General features: G+C 40.5%; 2 protein-coding genes across 2 annotated transcripts in view; one reads left to right on the forward strand and one right to left on the reverse strand.

The window, feature by feature from the left end:
* The window catches only part of ABCG8 (ATP binding cassette subfamily G member 8), a 46,029-nt gene extending 31,452 nt beyond the window's left edge, over nt 1-14,577 (reverse strand). The window contains exon 1 of the mRNA XM_036751308.1: nt 14,437-14,577. Within this exon, the coding sequence (XP_036607203.1) occupies nt 14,437-14,499 (63 nt within the window). The 5' untranslated portion in view covers nt 14,500-14,577. The remainder of the gene's footprint in view (nt 1-14,436) is intronic.
* A 373-nt stretch (nt 14,578-14,950) lies between these two features.
* The window catches only part of ABCG5 (ATP binding cassette subfamily G member 5), a 37,081-nt gene continuing 30,070 nt past the window's right edge, over nt 14,951-21,961 (forward strand). Inside the window, exons 1-2 of the mRNA XM_036750340.1 lie at nt 14,951-15,093; nt 15,761-15,882. Of these exons, the coding sequence (XP_036606235.1) occupies nt 14,951-15,093; nt 15,761-15,882 (265 nt within the window). The remainder of the gene's footprint in view (nt 15,094-15,760; nt 15,883-21,961) is intronic.

Here is a 21,961-nt window from a genome sequence, read left to right on the forward strand (position 1 = left end):
TCCAGATAAGGTTAGGTGATAAATTTGTAGAGACCCCAATCAGAGTGGTTCCTATATTTCCCCCATTTGTATTCAGTAGCAAGAAGCTGGTTGGTTGTTGTCCTTTATTCTCAAAGAGGACCAAAATGATAGAGGCAAGTTACAACACATCCCACTGTGGCTGATCACACCAATACAAACTCAGAATGCTCTACCATGGGTCAGGCACAAATAGTCCATGTGAACATTTGGGGTGCGTCCTCTAAATTTGTGCATCTAGAATTTCTTTTGAGCTACTTCAATTCTGCTTTGCTTGTAGAGCACAGCACCTTCTCTGATGTGGCCATGCCATGCTGGGCAGTCCTGTGCCAGTGTCTCCCATGTCACACAATCAATTCCAAAGTTCTTCAGAGGGATCTTGAGTGTCCCTGTATCACTTCTTCTGACCACCTGTGTTGGCAATCAAAATGGGCTCTTAGCACTTAGTTCAACCAAGTGCCCTGGAAGAGTTTGGCCTTTATTTCCTTGATTAAATTAGGAGTCCTTGATGACCTCCTTGCCTCAAGGGAAAGCCTAGTTTACATGGGTTTGAGTGACATGTTTGTGACATCAGAGGCTTTTAGACCACGTGACGATTTTAGGTCACATGGGTGAGTCACATGTGTGACTCACCCTCGACCCTGAAAAAGATATAAAACCAGGGGTTGGCTTTCTCTTTTTCGGAGCTCTGACCCACAGCCGTGGTGGCATGTGTGACTCTGGGCCAGCCCTTCTTATGAGCTCCTGGGCTGAACTTAGATGTTGGTAGCTATGAATTGTATTTGGTCTGTCTGACGATGTTTGTAATTTGTTTGTATTTGCTCTGAAGTTCAGGGTGCTGGCTTTTCCCCCTGAACTAAGTGAATGGTATTTGTGTGCTGAATTAAAGTAAGTTTGTTAACCCCTTAACATTGCTTTCCTTAGTAAAGCAGATCAAAGGAACCTGAGCTTGCAGTGTTGTTGTTGGTTTTACACCCCCACAGCAGCTGCTAGCTGAATTGTTGAAACCATGTGAATGCTTGCTGGTGTGAGTTCTCCATAAAATAGTCTTTTTGGCAATTGTGCGTTTTGCATTCAAATAATGTGGTCAACCCATCGGAGTTACACTCTGAAGCAGAGTTTGAATGCTTGGCAATTTAGTTCGAGTAAGGACCTCAGTGCATGGTACCTTATCCTGCCAGGTGATCTTCAGAATCTTCCTAAGACAATTTAAAAGGAAGCGATTCAGTTTCCTGGCATGGTGCTGGTATACTGTCCAGATTTCACAGGCATACAACCATGAGGTCAACCCACAGCTCTGTAGACCTTCAGTTTGGTAGTCAGTCTAATACCTCTTCTCTCTCATACTTTCCTTCAGAGCCTCCCAAACACTGAGCTAGCTCTGGCAATGTGTGCGTCAACCTCATGATCAGTATGTACATCCCTGGAAAGTACACAGTCAAGGTAAGCAAACTTATCCACAGCATTTGAACCTTCTCCATTTGCTATAACCAATGCTTCCATATATGGATGGTGTGGTGCTGGCTGATGGAGCACCTGTGTTTTCCTAGTGTTAATTGTTAAGCCAAAATTAGCACAAGCAGCAGAGAATTGATCCTTACTTCATTGCATCTGAGCTTCAGAGGCTGCACTGAGTGCACAAGCACCCACAAACAGAAAATCATGCACCAACAATCCCTCCACTTTGATCTTGGCTTGTAGCCTTTTCAAGTTGAAGAATTTACCATCAGTGTGGTAGCTGAACTTGATGCTGTGTTCATCCTCATTGAAGGTGTTTGACAACATGGAGGAAAACATGCTAAAGAGCATGGGAGCAAGCACACAGCCTTGTTTCACTCCACTGAGTAGAGGCAAAGGAGATAAGACAAGGCGGAAAGGGATTTGAGAGTTGAACTGGTTTCTCAAGGAAATCAAGATTAGGAAAGGAGGGGAGCCTAGCCAGTGCAGGGACAATAGCTGAGGAAAGTGCTGAGGAGTGGAATCACAGTCAGGACAAAGAACAGAACTGGTAGTTGTGAGGCATAAAGAAAAATGGAATAATAAAAGATAATGATCAGACAAAGGATTTCTGAAGTTCTATCAGATTCCTTCTCTCTTAATACCAAGCTGGGATAATCTGTACTGAGAGAATTGTAGTTGTAATCAGAGGGGAGGTAAAGTCATTTTGGAAGGGAGGCTGGACAGGTCTGGATGGGAGCTGTAGTTGGGGACTTAGGACAGCAGGAGGGCCCTGGAGGGGGGTAGGGAAGAGAGGAACGTAGAAAGGTAGGTGGGAGGATGCCAAAGACAAAAAAATTCACATTTGTTTTCAGTGCCTGGCCCTGAATCCAGGAAATGTGGAAGAAACTTCTTGTCCTTTCCCTCCTTCCTATACAGTATGGTCACCTGCTCCCAGGACCCACAACCCAGGCTAGTCCTATTAATATTAGCATTTGGCTGCATGGTGGGTGAGATAAACCTTTGTAAACTGTCTTGGGAATCTCGCTATCCTTTATTCCCTGGTTTTCATGGGACAATGAATGTCAGTTTCTAAACAACGATTTTGGGAGGGATCTTTTAGGATACAACCTTTGCATAGGATGGGAATTGCCTCTACTCCAATTTGCAGTACTTGCCTTGGGTTCATTCCTGAGGTTTTGACAAATTATCTGTGTTCCTAAAATACTAAAATATCTATTCTACTGACATCTTAATCAGCATGGCTGTCAGAATGCCTCTTGAATTACTGACATGTGACATGAGAGACAAGCAAAAGTAAATCTATTTGCAGGTAGCAAGTTCCGTACTTATTGTGCTATGATTCTTAACTTCTAATCAAACCTCCAAGATTGGGGTAAGGAATGATACTCAAATAATACAAGCGTATTTGTTTTGTACATTGGCAGTTAGGTAACAAACATTTGTTAGGGACTTACTATGTGCCAGGCAGGCAACCAAGTGGCACAGTGGATAGAGCATCAGGCCTGTAGTCAGGAAGACCTGAGTTCAAATCCTGACTCAGATACTTACTGGTTGTGTGACCCCGGGGCAAGTCGCTTAACCTTGTTTGCCTCAGTTTCCTCATTGTTGTAACAATTCGGCTAGCAGCTGCTGTGGGGGTGTAAAACCAACAAATAACTGGCTCACAGAATGCTGCAAGCCCAGGTTCTTTTGATCTGCTTTACTAAGGAAAGCAATGTTGAGGCATTAACAAGCTTACTTTAATTCAGCATACAAATATGATTCACTTAGTTCAGGGGAAAAAGCCAGCACCCTGAACTTCAGAGCAAATACAAACAAATTACAAATATCAATAGACAGACCAAATACAATTCATAGTTACCAACATCTGAGTTCAGCCCAGGAGCTCATAACAACAGCTGGTCCAGAGTCACTCGCACCACCACTGCTATGGGTCAGAGCTCCGAAAAAGAGAAAGCCAACCCCTGGTTTTATATCTTTTTCAGGGTCAAGGGTGAATCACACATGCAACTCACCCATGTGACCTAAAATCGTCACAAAGACGCAACTTAAACCCACATGGTCTAAAAGCCTCTGATGTCACAAACATGTCACTCAAACCCATGTAAACTAGGCTTTCCCTTGAGGCAAGGAGGTCATCAAGGACTCCTAATTTAATCAAGGAAATAAAGGCCAAACTCTTCAAGGGCACTTGGTTGCATTTTGATTGCCAATACACTCATCTGTAAAATGGAGAAGGAAATGGCAAATCCATCCAGTATATTTGCCAGGAAAACCCCAAATGAGGTCATGGAGAGTCGGACATGACTGAATTACAACAACACTGTGCAAAACTGGCACTGTTTGAATCACTGCAGCAAAAGCAAAGATAGGCTCTGTCCTCAAAGAGCTTACATTTTTATCGGGGGAAGACAAGACATAAATAGGACTGAAAGGCAGAGGAGAAGGGGCATCTAAGTGCATGATGGAAAAGTTCTTAGAGTCATAAACATAGTCAAGAAGGAAATGAAGTGCAGGCAGCTTGAGCCCATCCCCCAGACGGAGGACCCAGAAGGAACTCACCATTGGGAGAAGGGGACCCATATGACCAAAGGGATATTCCAGGGTGAGAAGGCCCCAGGCATTGAGGGATGTGCCAGGGTGAAGTCCCCAAAGCATTTGCTAGAACATCAGTCTCCAAACATTTTTGATCATGCATTCCTATCATTAAAGTGTTTTTGGAACACATACCCTGGATGTATGAATATGAATATTCATGTATACATTATATGCATGTATGTGGATTTAAGTTCAGTTTATTTCAACACATGCTTTTAGTCACTGTCCTAGCTAAAAAAGACACTTCACAAAGACATATAGCACTAAGTAAAAGAACTGAATTGGTGGCTGAGCTTACTAAACCTTGATTCTCATTTTTCAATCCCACCCACCAACAATGCAAAGTTGCATTGAAATTTGCCTAGTAAATTCCAATCTTCCCTGATGTCAATCAATTATTCATATGAATTAATCCAAAGATATTGCTTTTTTATATTTTTACCAAGTGGGTTCATAGTCTACTGAAATGCCTCATTTGGAAGATTTTTAAAAATTCAATCTCCAAGTTTTAAAAGTATATAAATAGTTTTTGTAGATAACATGCATCCTTTTCAGCAACAAAATAACATATCAAAGGAAACCTTTCCACACAAATATTTTCAAAATACTCTCTCCATATTACATTTTCCCTCTAAAAGCAGTCACCTTCTTACTAATTGTTAGTATCTCATGTTTGCCAGATATCCACCTGCTACATCTCCACTCTCCACACTGGACCTCTAGAGACTCTGGCTGAGAGGAGCTGAGCCAATAGACTAGGCACTCCTCAGGAACATGCAGCTTCCTTTCCACTGGTCAGTTGGTTACCTGCATTGCCCATCTACCATGTCTATTTTTAAAAAATCATTATTTATTTACTTAATATTTTTAGTTTTCAGCATTAATTTTCACAAGAGTTTGAATTACAAATTTTCTGCCTATTTCTACCCCCCCACTCCAACTTGGCATATATTCTGATTCCCCGTTCCCCAGTCAGCCCTCCTTTCTGTCACCCCACTCCCCCCATCCCCTTTTCCCTTACTTTCTTGTAAGGCAAGATAGATTTTTATGCCCCATTGCCTGTATATCTTATTTCCTAGTTGCATGCAAAAACTTTTTTTTTTGAACATGTGCTTTTAAAACTTTGAGTTCTAAATTCTCTCCGCTCTTCCCTCCTCACCCACCCTCCCTAAGAAGGTAAGCAATTCAACATAGGCCACATGTGTATCATTATGCGAAACCCTTCCACAATATTCATATTGTGAAAGACTAACTATATTTTTCTCCTTCCCATCCTATCCCCCTTTACCCAATTTTCTCCCTTGACCCTGTCCATTTTTGAAAGTGTTTGCTTTTGATTACCTCCTCTCCCTATCTGCCCTCCCTTCTATCATGCCCCCTTTTTATCTCCTTCCTCCTTCTTTCCTGTGGGGTAAGTTACCCAATTGAGTGTGTATGTTATTCCCTCCTCAGGTCAAATCTGATGAGAGTAAGATTCACTCATTCCCCCTCACCTGTCCCAACAGAACTGCTTTTGCTTGCCACTTTTATGTGAGATAATTTACCCCATTCTATCTCTCCCTTTCTCCCTCTCTCAATATATTCCTCTCTCATCTCTTAATTTGATTTTATTTTTTTAGATATCATCCCTTCATATTCAACTCACCCTGTGCCATCTATCTATCTATCTATCTATCTATCTATCTATCTATCTATCTATCTATATGTATATGTATATTCCCTTCAGCTACCCTAATACTGAGGTCTCATGAATTATACACATCATCTTTCCATGTAGGAATGTAAACAAAACAGTTCAACTTTAGTAAGTCCCTTATGATTTCTCTTTCTTGTTTACCTTTTCATGCTTCCCTGGATTCTTGTGTTTGAAAGTCAAATTTTCTATTCAGCTCTGGTCTTTTCACTGAGAAAGCTTGAAAGTCCTCTATTTTATTGAAAATCCATATTTTACCTCGGAGCATGATACTCAGTTTTTCTGGGTAGGTGATTCTTGGTTTTAATCCTAGCTCCATTGACCTCTGGAATATTATATTCCAAGCCCTTCAATCCCTTAATGTAGAAGCTGCTAGATTTTGGATTATTCTGATTGTGTTTCCACAATACTCAAATCGTTTCTTTCTGGCTGCTTGCAGTATGTTCTCCTTCATCTGGGAGCTCTGGAATTTGGTGACAATATTCCTAGGAATTTTCTTTTTGGGATTTATTTGAGGAGGTGATCTGTGGATTCTTTCAATTTCTATTTTACCCTCTGGCTCTAGAATATCAGGGCAGTTCTCCTTGATAATTTCTTGAAAGATGATGTCTAGGCTCTTTTTTTGATCATGGCTTTCAAGTAGTCCAATAATTTTTAAATGATCTCTCCTGGATCTATTTTCCAGGTCAGTGGTTTTTCCAGTGAGATATTTCACATTGTCTTCCATTTTTTCATTCCTTCGGTTCTGTTTTATAATATCTTAATTTCTCATAAAGTCACTAGCTTCCACTTGCTGCAATCTAATTTTTAAGGTAGTATTTTCTTCAGTGGTCTTTTGGACCTCCTTTTCCATTTGGCTAATTCTGCCTTTCAAGGTATTATTCTCCTCATTGGCTTTTTGCGGCTCTTTTGCCATTTGAGTTAGTCTATTTTTAAGATGTTATTTTCTTCAGCATTTTTTTGGGTCTCCTTTAGCAAGTCATTGACTTGTTTTTCATGGCTTTCTCGCATCACTCTCATTTCTCTTCCCAATTTTTCCTCTACTTCTCTAGCTTGCTTTTCCAATTCCTTTTTGAGCTCTTTCATGGCCTGAGACCAGTTCGTGTTTTTCTTGGAGGCTTTTGATATAGGCTCTTTGACTTTGTTGACTTCTTCTGGCTGTCTTCTGGTCTTCTTTGTCACCAAAGAAAGATTCCAAAGTCTGAGTCTGAATCTGAGACTGTTTTCACTGCCTGTTCATGTTCCCAGCCAATTGTTTGACCCTTGAGCTTTTTGTTGGGGTATAACTGCTTGTAGAGTATAGAGTACCTTGTCCCAAGCTTGAGGGGCTGCGCTGTTGTTTTCAGAGCTATTTCTACACAGCAAGCTCTGCCACACCAGTGATCCTCCTCCCCCAAGAACTGCCAGCCTGGACCAAGACTCAGATCTTAAGCAGGCTCTGCACTCCTGCTCTGATCTGCCACTTAATTCCTCCCTCCAGGTGGGCCTGGGGCTGGAAGCAATTGCAACTCTAGTTCTCTCCTCAGAGCTGCACCACCTCTGCTGCCCCCAGGGTGGTGGCCTAACTGCCAGCTCTTTTTACTCTGTCCCCCACAGCTTTTCCCACTAACCTTCTCTGTTTTCTTTGGTGTTTGTGGGTTGAAAAGTCTGGTAACTGCCACAGCTCACTGATTCAGGGTGCTAGGGCCTGTTCCACCCAGCTCCTGGTCTGGTTGGTCTGGGCGCCACTCATGCTGGGCTCTGCTCCCCTGTGCTCCCAGCTCCATGCGATAGACCTTACCCAGTGACCATCCAGGCTTTCCTGGGCTGGAGCCCTGCTTCCCTCTGTTATTTCATGGGTTCTGCAGTTCTAGAATTTGTTCAGAGCCATTTTTATAGGTGTTTGGAAGATCCTGGGGGAGATCTTTAGGCGAGTCCCTGCTTTCCAGCCCCCATCTTGGCTCCCCCACCTACCATGTCTTCCTCTGAGAATGATAATCAATTCAATGCTACCATTGCCTCTGGAAAGGGACCATCAGTGGGCTGTTCTACTATCTCACTTGACATCTTTGTGACTTCCTAGATTAGAATTCTTTTTCCTGGCCACCACTCCCACATATGTGCTGTCTCCTTAGTGGGAGGGAGTGTCTTGCTTTGTATTTCTATGCACCCATCTTAATGCAGTGTTTGGTACATAGTAAGCACTTAATAAAATGATATTAATGCATTCATTCATATCCAAGATATATAAGGAACTAACATATATATGAAACCAAAAGCTATTCCCTAATGGATAACTGGTCACATGATATGAACTGTTCTCAAAAGAATTGAAAACTATTAAAAATCATGTGACAGATTGCTCCAAATCACTAATAATAAAGGAAGTCCAAATCAAGACAACTATGAGGTTTCACAAGATGGCAAGATGCCCAAAGATGGCAATAGTCAACATAGGAGAAGTGGGAAGAGAAGCATACTGAAAAACTTCTGGGAAAGCTGGGAATTGAGCTAAACCATTCTGGAAAGCAATCAGGAAATATATGAAGACAGATAAAATGTCTGCCAAAATATCCATAGCAGCTCTTTTTGTAGTAGCTGAACTGGAAACAATATGAATGCCATCAATTGTAAATGGTTGAACAGATCTGTTGAATGGGGATGATGCTGTAGCATTTACCTCACAGGATAGTTGTGAGGCTAAAATGAGAACATTTGTAAAGTGTTCTGCAACATTCGAAGTGCTATTAAATGTTGGCTATTATTATTTAAATGATTTTTATCGATAAAATGCATTTTTACATCACCTGAATTTCCGTCTGTATCCTTATAACAATTTTTTAAAGGAAAGAAAAACAAGAATAGAAAAAGCCAATAAAATTGATTAAAACCTCAAAAAAATTTGACAGTATATGCAATGTTTCACACCCATGAGACTCTTTTCCCCACTGCAAAGGAATTAGGGGAGGTATTTCTTCCTATGTCTTCTTGGGGGCCAGGCACGTTCTTGACTATTTTCCAACGTTTCTCTTCCATTGCTTTGTGGTGGTTGTTCTTTATTTTGTCAGCATCATTGTGTGCATTGTCTTCATGGTATCCGCTTACTTCATTTGTCATTTAAGTGTTCCCACACTTCTGTAATCATCATCGCCTTCGTTTCTTGTGATACAGTAATATTCCATTATATTTGTGTACCACAATTTGTCTAGCTGTCCTTCAACCAATGGGCACTTACTTTGTTTTCAGTTCTTTGTTAATACAGAAAGTGCTTCTATAAATGTTTTGTTGTTTATACCGAGCAGGGGAATGGCTAAGCAGATCTGTAAAATGGGGATAAGAATACTACCAACCTCACAAGGCTATTGTGAGAATTAAATGAGATAATATATTGCAAAGTCCTATTAAATGTTAGCAATCATTATTCTTATTTTTTCATGATTGTGACAACAGAATATGGCATCATAAGAAATTATAAATGGGAGGAAGCCAGAGAGGCAGTTCATTTTTATGGACCAATGCAAAGTAAATGGAACCAGGAAAACAATAAATGCAACAACCACAAAAATGTTAATGGGAAGAATATCCACAACATTTGCAGTGAATACAACATCACTATAATGACCAACTTCACCCTGAAGAAAAATTAAGCATCCATTTCTCTCCTTTTTTTGCAGATGTGGGGAACTAAGGATATAGATCACTGCACATATTGTCAGACTTGATTGATGTGTTGGTTAGTTTTTCTAAATTGTTCTTTTTTCTTCTTTATTATAAAAAGATGGCTCTCTGGGTGGGAGAAGAGAGAGGAATGCATGAGGAAGTAAAGATGTAGAAATAAAAGTTGGTTCATAGATTTTTTTTAATGTCTCCTTTCCTTTATTTTCTTTTTCTTTTTATAATATTTTCTAGGTAGCAAACTATCAACAGCCACTTCTCATTATAGAAGAGGTCAGCAAATTTAAGACTCATCTTTGGAAAAGAAAAACGCATAGCATCTTTCAGTTCAACATCATTTAAGCACTTTTCCAGGAGAAAATGTTGGCAAGTGTAATGTTTGGGGTCAAGGGGCAAAGGTTTTCAGAGGATTTGTGTATATTTGTTTTGACATCCTTTGACAAGCAAATACTTCGAGGTGAAATATTTGCCTTTTTTTTCCAAGTGGAGTCTAAAATGCAATAAATATTTTTGTCTTTATCTCAATCTCTTCTTAAATTAAAAAGTATTTTATTGATAAATTTATATTGATATTATATTGATAAATCATCTACATTTGCCAGAGTATCCTTTTCCATCTCCCCCTCCCAAAGAGTCATCCCTTGTAACAAAGATTAGAAGGGGGAGGGGAAAGCAATTCAGCAAAATTAACCAACACATGGAGAAGCATGACATTATATGCAGCCTTCTACCCTCACAGTCTTCTTTGAAACCAAATTTGTTCATGAGAATTTCATAGCATTCAGGATTAATGCTCTTATTGTTTTATTTTCCATTTTCCACTGGGTTGGGCTTTTTGTTTTTTATTTTGCTTTTGTTTTTTGACCTGAATCTGTGATTTCATTGACATAGGAAGCTGTATCTATCAGCACCTGTTCTTGAAACTTGGAGTCTTAGAGAGTTCCTTGGAACATGGGGACTTGACCAGGGTCACAATTCACTATGTATTAGGAGGAGTTGAACCCATGTTTCTATAACCACAAGGCCAGTTTGCAATTGAATATGCCATGCAACCTCTCTTGTATCTTTTTTCAATATTCCTTCAATCATCAATCTTGTTTTATGAATTCGGAGATTCAGTAAAATTTGTAAATATTGTAACAAAGGAGATGAATCTCTCAAACACTTAAATGGAAGTGTGATTCCATGGATTTGGAAGTTTCTTCCACCAACCACTCAATCCACTGCTAAGCATTTATTTAGCACCTCCTATGTGCCAGGCACTGTGCTAGGTCCTTGGGATAAAAAGACCAAAGTAAACCTGTCCTTGCATTTGAAGATTTTCCATCTGTTAGGGGAGAAAATAAGTATTTACAGAATCCAGATCCAAAGTAAATGCAAGCAGTTTGGGTTGGGGGAGCTCTAGGACCTGGGAACATCCGGAAAGACTTTGTGTAGAAGGCAGAGCTTGGGCTGAGTCTGGAAGGAGACAAAAGATTCTAGAAGGAGCAGTGAGGAAGAAGTGAGTCCTAGGTGGGGGACAAGGGACAATCAGCGCAGAGGCAGTAAGAAGGGGCAAGTGTTATACAGGAAAAGCAGCAGGAAGACTCATTTGGCTGACCCTCAAAGTGTATGAAGGAGAGTAATGACCAGTAAGGCTGGAAAGGTAGGTTGGGGCCAGGCTGCAAAGGGCTCTACATGTCAAACAGAGGGGTTTATATTTGATCCTGGATGTCATGGGGAGCCACTGGAGTTTATTGAATCAGATCTGTATTTTAGGAAAATCATTTTGTATCCCTGTGGAAGAGGAATTGGAGAGAATAGATGAGGCAGGGAGAGCAATTAGGAGGCCATTTGTGGATAGAGTGCCAGGCCTGGAGTCAAAAATCTTGAGTTCAAATCCAGCCTCAGACAATTCCTATCTGTGTGACCTAACTGTGTGACCAAGTCACTTAACCATCTTTGACTCAGTTTCCTCAGGTATAAAACAAGCTGGAGAAGGAAATGGCAAACCACTCTATACACACATACATACATACATACATACATACATACATACATACATACAAGAAAACCCCAAATGGAGTTACACATGACTGAAAAACAACTGAATAGTAACAACAGGTAAGAAATGCTGAAACGGGATGATGTTTATATGAGTAGAGAGAAAGGGACAGATACGAGAGATGTTATGAAGGTAGAAACGACAAGATCTGGACAGAAATCAGAGGAAGAGGAGTGGAGAATGGCACAGGTTACGAACCTGTAGGACTGCAAGGTGATGGGCAAGTTTGGAAGAGGGGTGGGCTGAGGGTAAGGAAAGATAATGGGATCTGCAACATAGATTAGAACCCACCCATGCTTGCCCATGGAGTGGAGGTGAGGAACTCACTGGCCACTGCCCCAAGGCCCAGAGACAGACCGATGGTGACTGCCTCAGGATATGTTAGGGAAAGGGGGGATCTTCCTAGGAGTACCAGAAAACTTTGTGGGTACTTGGCTCACAGCCTTTTTCACTGTCCCGGAGGGAAAACCCACCCCTTTGTGTAGGTGTGGGGTCTACAACTGTTTGCATATTGCATATCTTTGGCCTTTTTAAATGTATTGATTGGTTGTGTTGATTTTTTTGTCTGTTTCTTTTTGTCTTTAAAAAATATTATTTGTTGTATTGGATGGCTCTCTGGGAGGGGGAGGGGTAGGAATACTGGGAAAATCTATGAGGATGTTAAAAAAAGACAGGAAAACACATCCATATACCCACAGATATGTGTGTATGTATGTATATATACAATATATGTGTGTATGGGTAAATATGTATATATATATGTGCACAAATACATACACATACACATGCATATCTATATCCACATATATACATACACATATACATATACATATGCACATGCACATGTACATGCACATACACATACACATACATATACACATACACACTGTCCTGGGTGATCATCACATCACGATACCTGGTAGTACAGAATGGAAGGCAAGGTAAGAACTTTCAGAACATTGGGAGAAGGAAGAAAAGGGTATGTTGTGAAGGAAGTGGAGGGTTCGTGTTAGAGATAAGCCCCTAAACTAGCTACTCTGAGGAGGGATGGGACGCCACCCATCCTCGTATCTTTGGTAGGTCGAGCACCCCCATGGGTCATCCCATTGCCCCTTGCAGGTACTTCCACTTTGGAGACCACTGTTCTAGAGCACCCAGACAAGAAAGACTCAGATCTGTTCATTGTTAGATCTTAAATGGGCACCCTCGTTTGAGAAATGAGGAAACTAAAGCTCAGGGTTGTTGACAGTGTGATGGTCACAATTTGAGCCTAGGCCCTCTGACTCTGAAGCAAACATTCTTTCAACTCCTCCACCTCACATCATGTCATCCAAGCCCCTCATTTTATAGATGAGAAACCATAGAATTTGGGTGACCTGTTCAAGATCATACATGGAGTGGATGAGCTGGAACTCAAACCCTGGTGTTTTCTAATTTTCAATCTAGTATTCTTCCCCCTGGCACCACAGGGCCTCCACCAAGGACTTTCCATAGAGAAAAGGTGGCTAGAAATGGCAGTGCCTATCCCAGGGGCCTGGACACTGAAGTTAAACCAGCCTACTTGCCCTAGAGATGATGGGTTTGCACTGTTAGGGTCTCTAAAGGCTGGAGATCTCCAAAGCCTCATCATTTGTTTTTAAATTTATAGCCTTGCTCTAGCCATCAGTTCAGGCTTTTCAAAGGAAGGTACAGTGTAGGAAGAGGCAACCTAGTACTATGAAAAGAGTGGTTACTCTTTCCATAGTTAGAGAACATGAATTCAAATCCCATCTCTGATGCTTATTACCTATGTCACTTGGGTTAAATCACTTAACCTCCTTGGGCCTACAGGCTCCTCATCTGCAGAAAAAAAATGAAGTGGGGGGGGTGGGTAGGGAGAATTGTACAAGATGGCTTCTGAGGTCCCTTCAAGTTCTAGGTATATGACTCTATGGTGTCTAGGTGGTATGGTGGATAGAGTGTCAGGCCTGGAGTCAGGAAGACCTGAGTTCAAATTCAACTTCAGACACTTAGTAGTTGCATGACCCTGGGCAAGTCACTTAACCCCTATCTGCCTCAATTTCCTTATCTATAAAATGGAGCTAAAAATAGCACCTACGACCCGGGGTTGTTATGGGATAAAATGAGATGATATTTGTGAAGTGCTTTGCAAACCCTAAAGCCCTCTATAAATGCTGTTATGTTATTGTTATTATTACTTAACAGCTAGGTAGGTCCTTTGGTGCTAAACTCCTCCCTTTCTACAAGCCTTGAGAGTGGTGGTGGGCCAAGTCCCTCTAACTCCTACCCTTGTCCACATTTGGTCACTTTCATATCCCAAAAGAGAAGTGTAAGATCAGGCCCTTGTGTACCAGCCAGAAAAAAAAAAAGTGACACTATTTGGGTGGAGAATTGCTTCCCGTTTCCTCTCTCTTCTCCCCTTTTGAAAACAAGCCCCAGGTTCTGAACTTTCCCTTACTCTCTGATCTGTGATCTATGGGAGGCATTTTAAGACCTATCATTTTGAAATTGATCCAGCAAAAGCCCTTTTCTTTATCTCGATCCATAGTCTCACCCTCTGGTATATTTCCCACTGCTGCTTCTAAAGCATCATAAAACAAACCCAGCATTGTTTGGGTGAAGGGTTCCTCTATCGACTCTCATTCCTCCGGCTGCTAACATAAACACGAACCAGTCATCACCCACTCACTCATAGGTCCCCTGCCTGGGGCAGGCTCAGAACATCCAAGCAGAGCGGTCACCCAGCCCACTCCTTAAACCAACTCCAGAGTACTCCTGAGCCACCTTTCATTCCTGTGTTGCCACAGGGGATAGAGTTTGATGGTGTCACCAAATACCATCATTCCAGGGAGACTCAAGGACAGCAGAGTTGCTCCAGCTGGTAAGGCTGGCTGTCCTGTTGATAAATCCAATTTAAATTCTCTGAGACTCTACGTGGACAGACATATCTGTTCAAGACTTCACTTACTGAGACATCCTCCTTGCTGGAGAGGTTCTTCGTCTCACTCTGTAGGTAGAGGTTTTCAGTCATGGTGCCTGGTAGGGCAGGGTGGCACCTGCTTCTCTTTCCTCTTGTCTTATGATTCTTGGATGGGATGGCTACCTTTCAGCTTGGATGTCTCCCTTCTCTCTTGCTTGAATCCAGCTGGCCCTGATTCTACTTCCTCTTGCGCTGTGCTATCCAAACGTTTCAGGGGGCAGAGTACTGGCACACGCAGGCATTTTCTTCCGTTCTAGAGATAAGGAAGATTTCCTGGCTAAAGGTACATCTGATAAAGAAAACTCTGGATAGGCCAATGCTCCCCCTTACCCTAGTTGGTGAGACTGATCGTGAGAAAGCAGGTTGCCCCTGCCTTCCTCTTCATTGGCATTTTGTGAGCCCGACAAGGCATTCTGTGACTTGGCTGTTGCTATTTTTGCTGTATTTGCTTACCAGTAGAAGGCTGCCTTGGAAACTGCCTGTCTTCATTGCCTGATTAGTGATGAAGCACCAACTTTTGACAGCCATAAGGGGCACAAGGAATGAGACTTGGGGAAACAGCCAGGACCCTCCAGAGGAAGCTACTTCAGCATCCACACTACCCTGCCATAGGCTAAGCATTCACCAGATTTCCTACACTATCAGGTAAGGGATAAATGGAGGGCTACTCTTTCTTTCTTTACTTTTTCTTTACTTTCTTTACTTCTTCCAGGTGGGATTTTCCTTGGCTGTCCCCATGGGTGGGCCCACTAAGAATGTGATAGAGTATAGGAGTGAGAATGTGATAGAAAAGCAAAGGAAATGCTGGGTTCCATTCCTGCTCCCATTCCCTGGTCTCTAGGTTCTGGGCCGTTGACAGTGATGTTATAAAGTAGGCGGCTGGTCGCCAAGGGTACATGGAGGCAACATGCCAAGGGTACCTCCCTAAATGGGTGGAGGAGTCTGGAGGAAAAATGGAAGTGCCAATAGATCTAGTAAAGTCTACCTCCTCTAGAAGAGGACTTGTGACCAAAGCTTGGGGCTGGATGGAAGTGGCCAGTGATGGTCCTTCCTCTCTTATCCTGCTCCAACCGGAGCCAGTCTCTGACCACTCAAAACCTAGCTTCTCTGCCGGGCCATGATTTGGAAGGCTACACATATACACAAAACAAAGAGGCCCAATGATAATGGACAGGGTTTGAGGGAAGGACCAAATTGGATGTGCTACAGGAAGGAAGATACTTCTAAGATAATGAATGGAAGTTGAAAAATTAGAGGTGTTTCTTTGCTGGTTCTCAGTGCTGCCTTGACCCCAACATTGTTTCCTTTCAAGAGAGCGTGTTGGCCCTTGGTGGGACATTGGTTCATACTGGAACAAATGGACCAGAGAGATCCTCAAAGACATCTCCTTGTATGTTGAGAGTGGGCAGATCCTGGCGATTTTAGGAAGCTCTGGTAAGTTGGAAATGTTCTAAATGTCAAACCAAAAGTGTGAAGAAGAATAAAGAGCTGGTGGTGATATAGCTGGTGGTGAACAGCAGGTTGAGGTAATAGGCTTAAATTATGACAGGAAGGCCTTGGGTTGGAGATCAGAAGGAAATTCCTGATTGTAAAGGATATAATATAGTATAACCTGGGAGATATTTTTATTAATGGTCATTATTTTAAAAAGCTAAGCTTTACTCTGATCCACTCAGAGCTTATTCTTTGGCTAAATATAGGATTAATTTCCTGATATTATATTTTATTTTATTAAGGGAAGCTGAGAGATCTTTTAAAAAAAATTTAAGAGTACATTGCTATCTTTTTATAGTATTTCATTTTTTCCCCAGTTACATGTCAAGAAAATTCTTAGCATTCATTTTCACATTTTGAGTTCCAAATTTTTCTCCCTTCTCCCTCCCTTCCCCTCTTCTGAAAATGGTAGGCAGTTTGATATAGTTTATATATGTACTATCAAGTAAAAATCATTTCCATATTAGTCACAGTTGTGAAAGAAGAAACAGATAAAAAAACCCATGAGAAAGAATAAAGTAAGTGAAAAAAATTACGTTTCGATGTACATTAAGAGTCCTATATATGGATAGCCTTTTGCTTTGTGAGTCCTTTGTACTTGTCTTGGATCATTGGGTTGCTAAATCATTCATAGCTGATCATCACACAGTGTTGCTGGATGTTTTCCTGGTTCTGCTCATTTCACATTGCATAAACTCATACAAATCTTTCCAAGATTTTCTGAAATCTGCCTGTTCATCATTTCTTATTGCACAATAGTATTCCATTACATTCATGTACCACAGATTTTCCAGCCATTCCCCAATTGATGGGCATCCCCTCAATTTCCAGTGTTTTGTCACCTTGGAAAGGGCTGATATAAGTATTTTTGCACATATAGATCCTTTCTCCTTTTTATGATCTCTTTGGTATACAGACCTAGTGGTGGTATTACTGGATCAAAGGGTATGCACAGTTTGCCCTATGGACATAGTTCCAAATTGTTCTCCAGAATGGTTGGATCAGTTCACAACTCCACCAACAGTGCATCAGGGTCCTGATTTGCCCACATCCTCTCCAACATTTATCATTTTCCTTTTTTGTCTTATTAGCCAATCTAATAGGTGTGAGGTGGTACTTCAGAGTTGTTTTAATTTGCATTTCTGTAATTAAAAGTGATTTAGAGGGCTGGAAAGCAGGGACTTGCATGAGCTCCCTGCCAGGTCCCTCCAAAAACCTATAAAAATGACTCTGAACAAATTCTAGAACTGCAGAATCCACAAAATAGCAGAGGGAAGCAGAGATCCAGGCCAGGACAGCCTGGATGGTCTCTGGGTGAGGTCTATTACAGAGCCGAGGGGAGCGGAGCCCAGCGCGGGTGGCGACAGGACCAACCAAACCAGGAGCCTGGTGGAACAGGCCCTACTGCCCTGAATCAGTGAGCTGTGGCAGTTACCAGACTTCTCAACCCACAAACACCAAAGACAACAGAGAAGGTTAGTGGGAAAAGCTGCGGGGGACAGAGTGAAAAGAGTTTGTGGTTCAGCCACCACCCCGGGGGCAGCGGAGGTGGTGCAGCTACAGAACTACAGCTGCAGTTGCTTCTGGCCCCAGGCCCACCTGGTGGGAGCAATTAAGTGGCTGATCAGAGCAGGAGTGCAGAGTCTGCTTAAGATCTGAGTCTCGGTCCAGGCTGGCAGTTCTTGGGGAAGGAGGAGTGCTGGTGTGGCAGAGCTTGCTGTATAGAAATAGCTCTGAAAACAACAGTGCATCCCCTCAAGCTTGGAACAAAGTACTCTTTACTCTACAAGCAGTCATACCCTGACGAAAAACTCAAGGGTCAAGTAAGTTGGCTGGGAACATGGCCAGGCAGTGAAAACGCACTCAGACGTTTGGATTCTTTCTTTGGTGACAAAGAAGACCACAACATGCAGCAAGAAGAAGTCAACAAAGTCAAAGAGCCTACATCAAGAGCCTCCAAGAAAAACATGAACTGGTCTCAGGCCATAGAAGAGCTCAAAAGGGATTTGGAACAGCAAGTTACAGAAGTAGAGGAAAAATTGGGATGAGAAATGAGAATGATGTGAGAAAACCATGAAAAACAAGTCAATGACTTGCTAAAGGAGACCCAAAAAAACACTGAAAAAAATATTGAAGAAAACAACACCTTTAAAAAATAGACTAACTCATATGGCAAAAGAGCTCCAAAAAGCCAATGAGGAGAAGAATGCCTTGAAAGGCAGAATTAGCCAAATGGAAAAGGAGGTCCAAAAGACCACTGAAGAAAATACTACCTTAAAAATTAGATTGCAGCAAGTGGAAGCTAGTGACTTTATGAGAAATCAAGATATTACAAAACAAAACCAAAGGAATGGAAAAAGTAGAAGACAATGTGAAATATCTCACTGGAAAAACCACTGACCTGGAAAATAGATCCAGGAGAGATAATTTAAAAATTATTGGACTGCCTGAAGTCATGGTCAACAAAAGAGCCTAGATATCATCTTTCAAGAAATTGTCAAGGAGAACTCCCCTGATATTCTAGAGCCAGAGGGTAAAATAGAAATTGAAAGAATCTACAGATCACCTCCTCAAATAGATCCCAAAAAGAAAACTCCTAGGAATATTGTTGTCAAATTCCAGAGCTCCCAGGTCAAGGAGAAAATACCACAAACAGCCAGAAAGAAACAGTTTGAGTATTGTGGAAACACAATCAGAATAACACAGGATCTAGCAGCTTCCACATTAAGGGACCAAAGGGCTTGGAATACGATATTCTGGAGGTCAATGGAGCTAGGATTAAAACCAAGAATCACCTACCCAGCAAAACTGAGTATCATGCTCCAAGGCAAAATATAGACTTTCAGTAAAATAGAGGACTTTCAAGCTTTCTCAGTGAACTGACCAGAGCTGAATAGAAAATTTGACTTTCAAACACAAGAATCAAGAGAAGCATGAAAAGGTAAACAAGAAAGAGAATTCATATAGGACTTACTAAAGTTGAACTGTTTTGTTTATATTCCTACATGGAAAGATGATGTCTCTGATTCATGAGACCTCAGTATCACAGCAGCTGAAAGAAATATGCATATATACATGTGTGTATATATACATATATATATATACATATGTGTAGGTATATATATACATATATATATATATGTATATATATATATATATATATATATATATATATATATATATATATATATATATATAGACAGAGGGCACAGGGTGAGTTGAATATGAAGGGATGATATCTAAAAAAATAAAATCAAATTAAGGGGTAAGAGAGGAATATATTGAGAGAGGGAGAAAGGGAGAGATAGAATGGGGTAAATTATCTTGCATAAAAGTGGCAAGAAAAAGCAGTTCCGTTGGGAGGGAAGAGGGGGCAGGTGAGGAGGAATGAGTAAATCTTGCTCTCATTGGATTTGACCTGAGGAGGGAATAACATACACACTCAATTGGGTATCTTACCCCACAGGAAAGAATGAGGAAGAAGATAAAAAAGATGGGACGATAGAAGGGAGGGCAGACAGGGGGAGGAGGTCATCAAAAGCAAACACTTTTGAAAAGGGACAGGGTCAAGGGAGAAAATTGGTTAAAGGGGGATAGGTTAGGAAGGAGGAAAACATAGTTAATCTTTCACAATATGAGTATTGTGGAAGGGTTTTACATAATGACCCGCATGTGGCCTATGTTGAATTGCTTGCCTTCTTAGGGAGGGTGGGCGTGTAGGGAAGAGGGGAGAGAACTTTGAACTCAAAGTTTTAAAGACAGACGTTCAAAAACAAACAAAAAAAAGTTTTTGCATGCAACTAGGAAATAAGATACACAGGCAATGGCGTGTAGAAATTTATCTTGCCCTACAAGAGAAGAAGGGAAAGGCGGAAGGGAGGGGAGTGGGGTGACTGGAGAATGGGGCAACCAGAATATACGCCATCTTGGAGTGGGCGGGAGGGTAGACATGGGTAGAAAATTCATAATTCAAACTCTTGTGAAAATCAATGCTGAAAACTAAATATATCAAACAAATTAAATAAAATAAAATGGAAAAAATATTTTATTTTTTTCCAATTACATGTAAAATTTTAGAAACATTTTTTAAAGAAGTTGAATTCCAAATTCTCTTCTTCCCTCTCCTTCACCTTATGGAGAGGGAAAGCAATTTCATATAGGTTATACCTGTGCAGTCATACAAAACATATTTTCTGATAAGCCGTGTTATGAGAAAACATCAGAAAAAGAAATTTTTAAAAGCATGCTTCCATATACCTTCAGACTCCACCAGTTCTTTATCTGGTGGTGGATGGCATTTTTCATCATGAGTCCTTTGGAATTGTCTTTCATCATCATATTGCTAAGAATAGCCAAGTCATTCACATGGATCATTGTAGATGATCATCCAATATTTTGTTACTGTGTACGTTGTTCTCCTGGTTTTGCTCATTTCACTTTGGATCAGTTTACATAAATCTTTCCAGGTTTTTCTGAAAGCAACCTGCTCCTCATTTCTTGTAGCACAATAGTATTCCATCACAATAACATGCCATAACTTGTTTAGCCATTTCCCATTGATGGGCATCCCATCACTTTCCAATTCTTTGCCACCACAGAAAAAGCTGCTCTAAATATGTATTATATATAGGTCCTTCCACTTTTTTTAAAAAAAAAAATCTCTTCAGGGTATAAACCTAGTAGTGGTGTTGCTGGATCAAAGGGTATACTTAATTTTATAGTCCTCTGGGCATAATCTAAATTGCTCTTAAGACTGGTGGGATCAATTCACAAAATCACCAACAGTGTATTAGTGTCCCAGTTTTCCCACATAACCTCGAACATTTGTCATTTTCCTTTTCTGTCATATTACTCAATCTGACTGGTGAGAGGTGGTACTTCACAAACTTGCTTCTATTTATGTTTTTCTAATCAATAGTGATTTAGAGCATTTTTTCATGTGACTATAGATAGCTTTGATTTTTTTTTTTGTCTAAAAACTGCCTGTTCAAATACCTTGATTGTTTATCAATTGTGGAGTGACTGGCATTCTTATGAATCTGACTCAGTTCTCTTATTATTTGAGAAATAAAGCCTTTATCTTAAAAAAAAAACTTCCTATCAAAATTTCCTCCCAGTTTATTTCCTTCTAATCTTGATTGCATTGGTTTTGTTTGTGCAAAACTTTTTTAATTTAATGTAATAAAAATTATCTATTTTATATCTCAAAAAAGTGATTTAGAGCACTTCTTCATGACTATATTTCTTCATCTGAAAACTACCTGTTCATACCCTTTGACCATTTATCAGTTGGAGAATAGCTTGTATTCTTATAAATTTGACTCAATTTGCTGTATATTTGAGAAATGCGACCTTTATCAGAGTCATTTACTATGAAGATTGTTTCCCAGCTTTCTGCTTTCCTTCTAATCTTATTTGCATTGGTGTTGGTTGTATAAAAGTTTTTAAATTTAAAATAATCAAAATTATTGATTTTGTATTTTGTAATGCTCTCTATGTCATTTGGTCATAAATTCTTCCCCTCTCCATAGATCTGAGTATTCCAATGCTCTTCTAATTTGCTTATGGTGTCACCTTTTATGTCTAAATCATGCACTGATTTTTACCTTATCTTGGTATGTCTGGTTTGAGATGTTGGTCTATACCTAGTTTGTGTCCTATTGTTTTCCAGTTTTTCCAGTTTTCCCAGCAGTTTTTATCAAACAGAAAGTTTTTATCCCAAAAGCTAGGGTCTTTGGGTTTATCTTGTGTCCCTAATCTATTCTACTGACCCACCACTAATTCTTAGCCAGTACCAGATAGTTTTGATGATTACTACTTTATAATAGAGTTTGAGATCTGATATTGCCAGGCCACCTTTCTTTGTATTTTTTTTTCACTAATTTCCTTGGTATTCTTGGCATTTTGTTGTTCTGGATGAATTTTGTTATTTTTTTCTAGCTCTATAAAATAATTTTTTGGTAGTTTGGTATGGCACTGAATAAGTAAATCAGTTTAGGCAGAATTGTCATTTTTATTA

The sequence above is a fragment of the Trichosurus vulpecula genome, chromosome 3 (assembly GCF_011100635.1).
Source record: "Trichosurus vulpecula isolate mTriVul1 chromosome 3, mTriVul1.pri, whole genome shotgun sequence".
NCBI lineage: Eukaryota > Metazoa > Chordata > Mammalia > Diprotodontia > Phalangeridae > Trichosurus > Trichosurus vulpecula.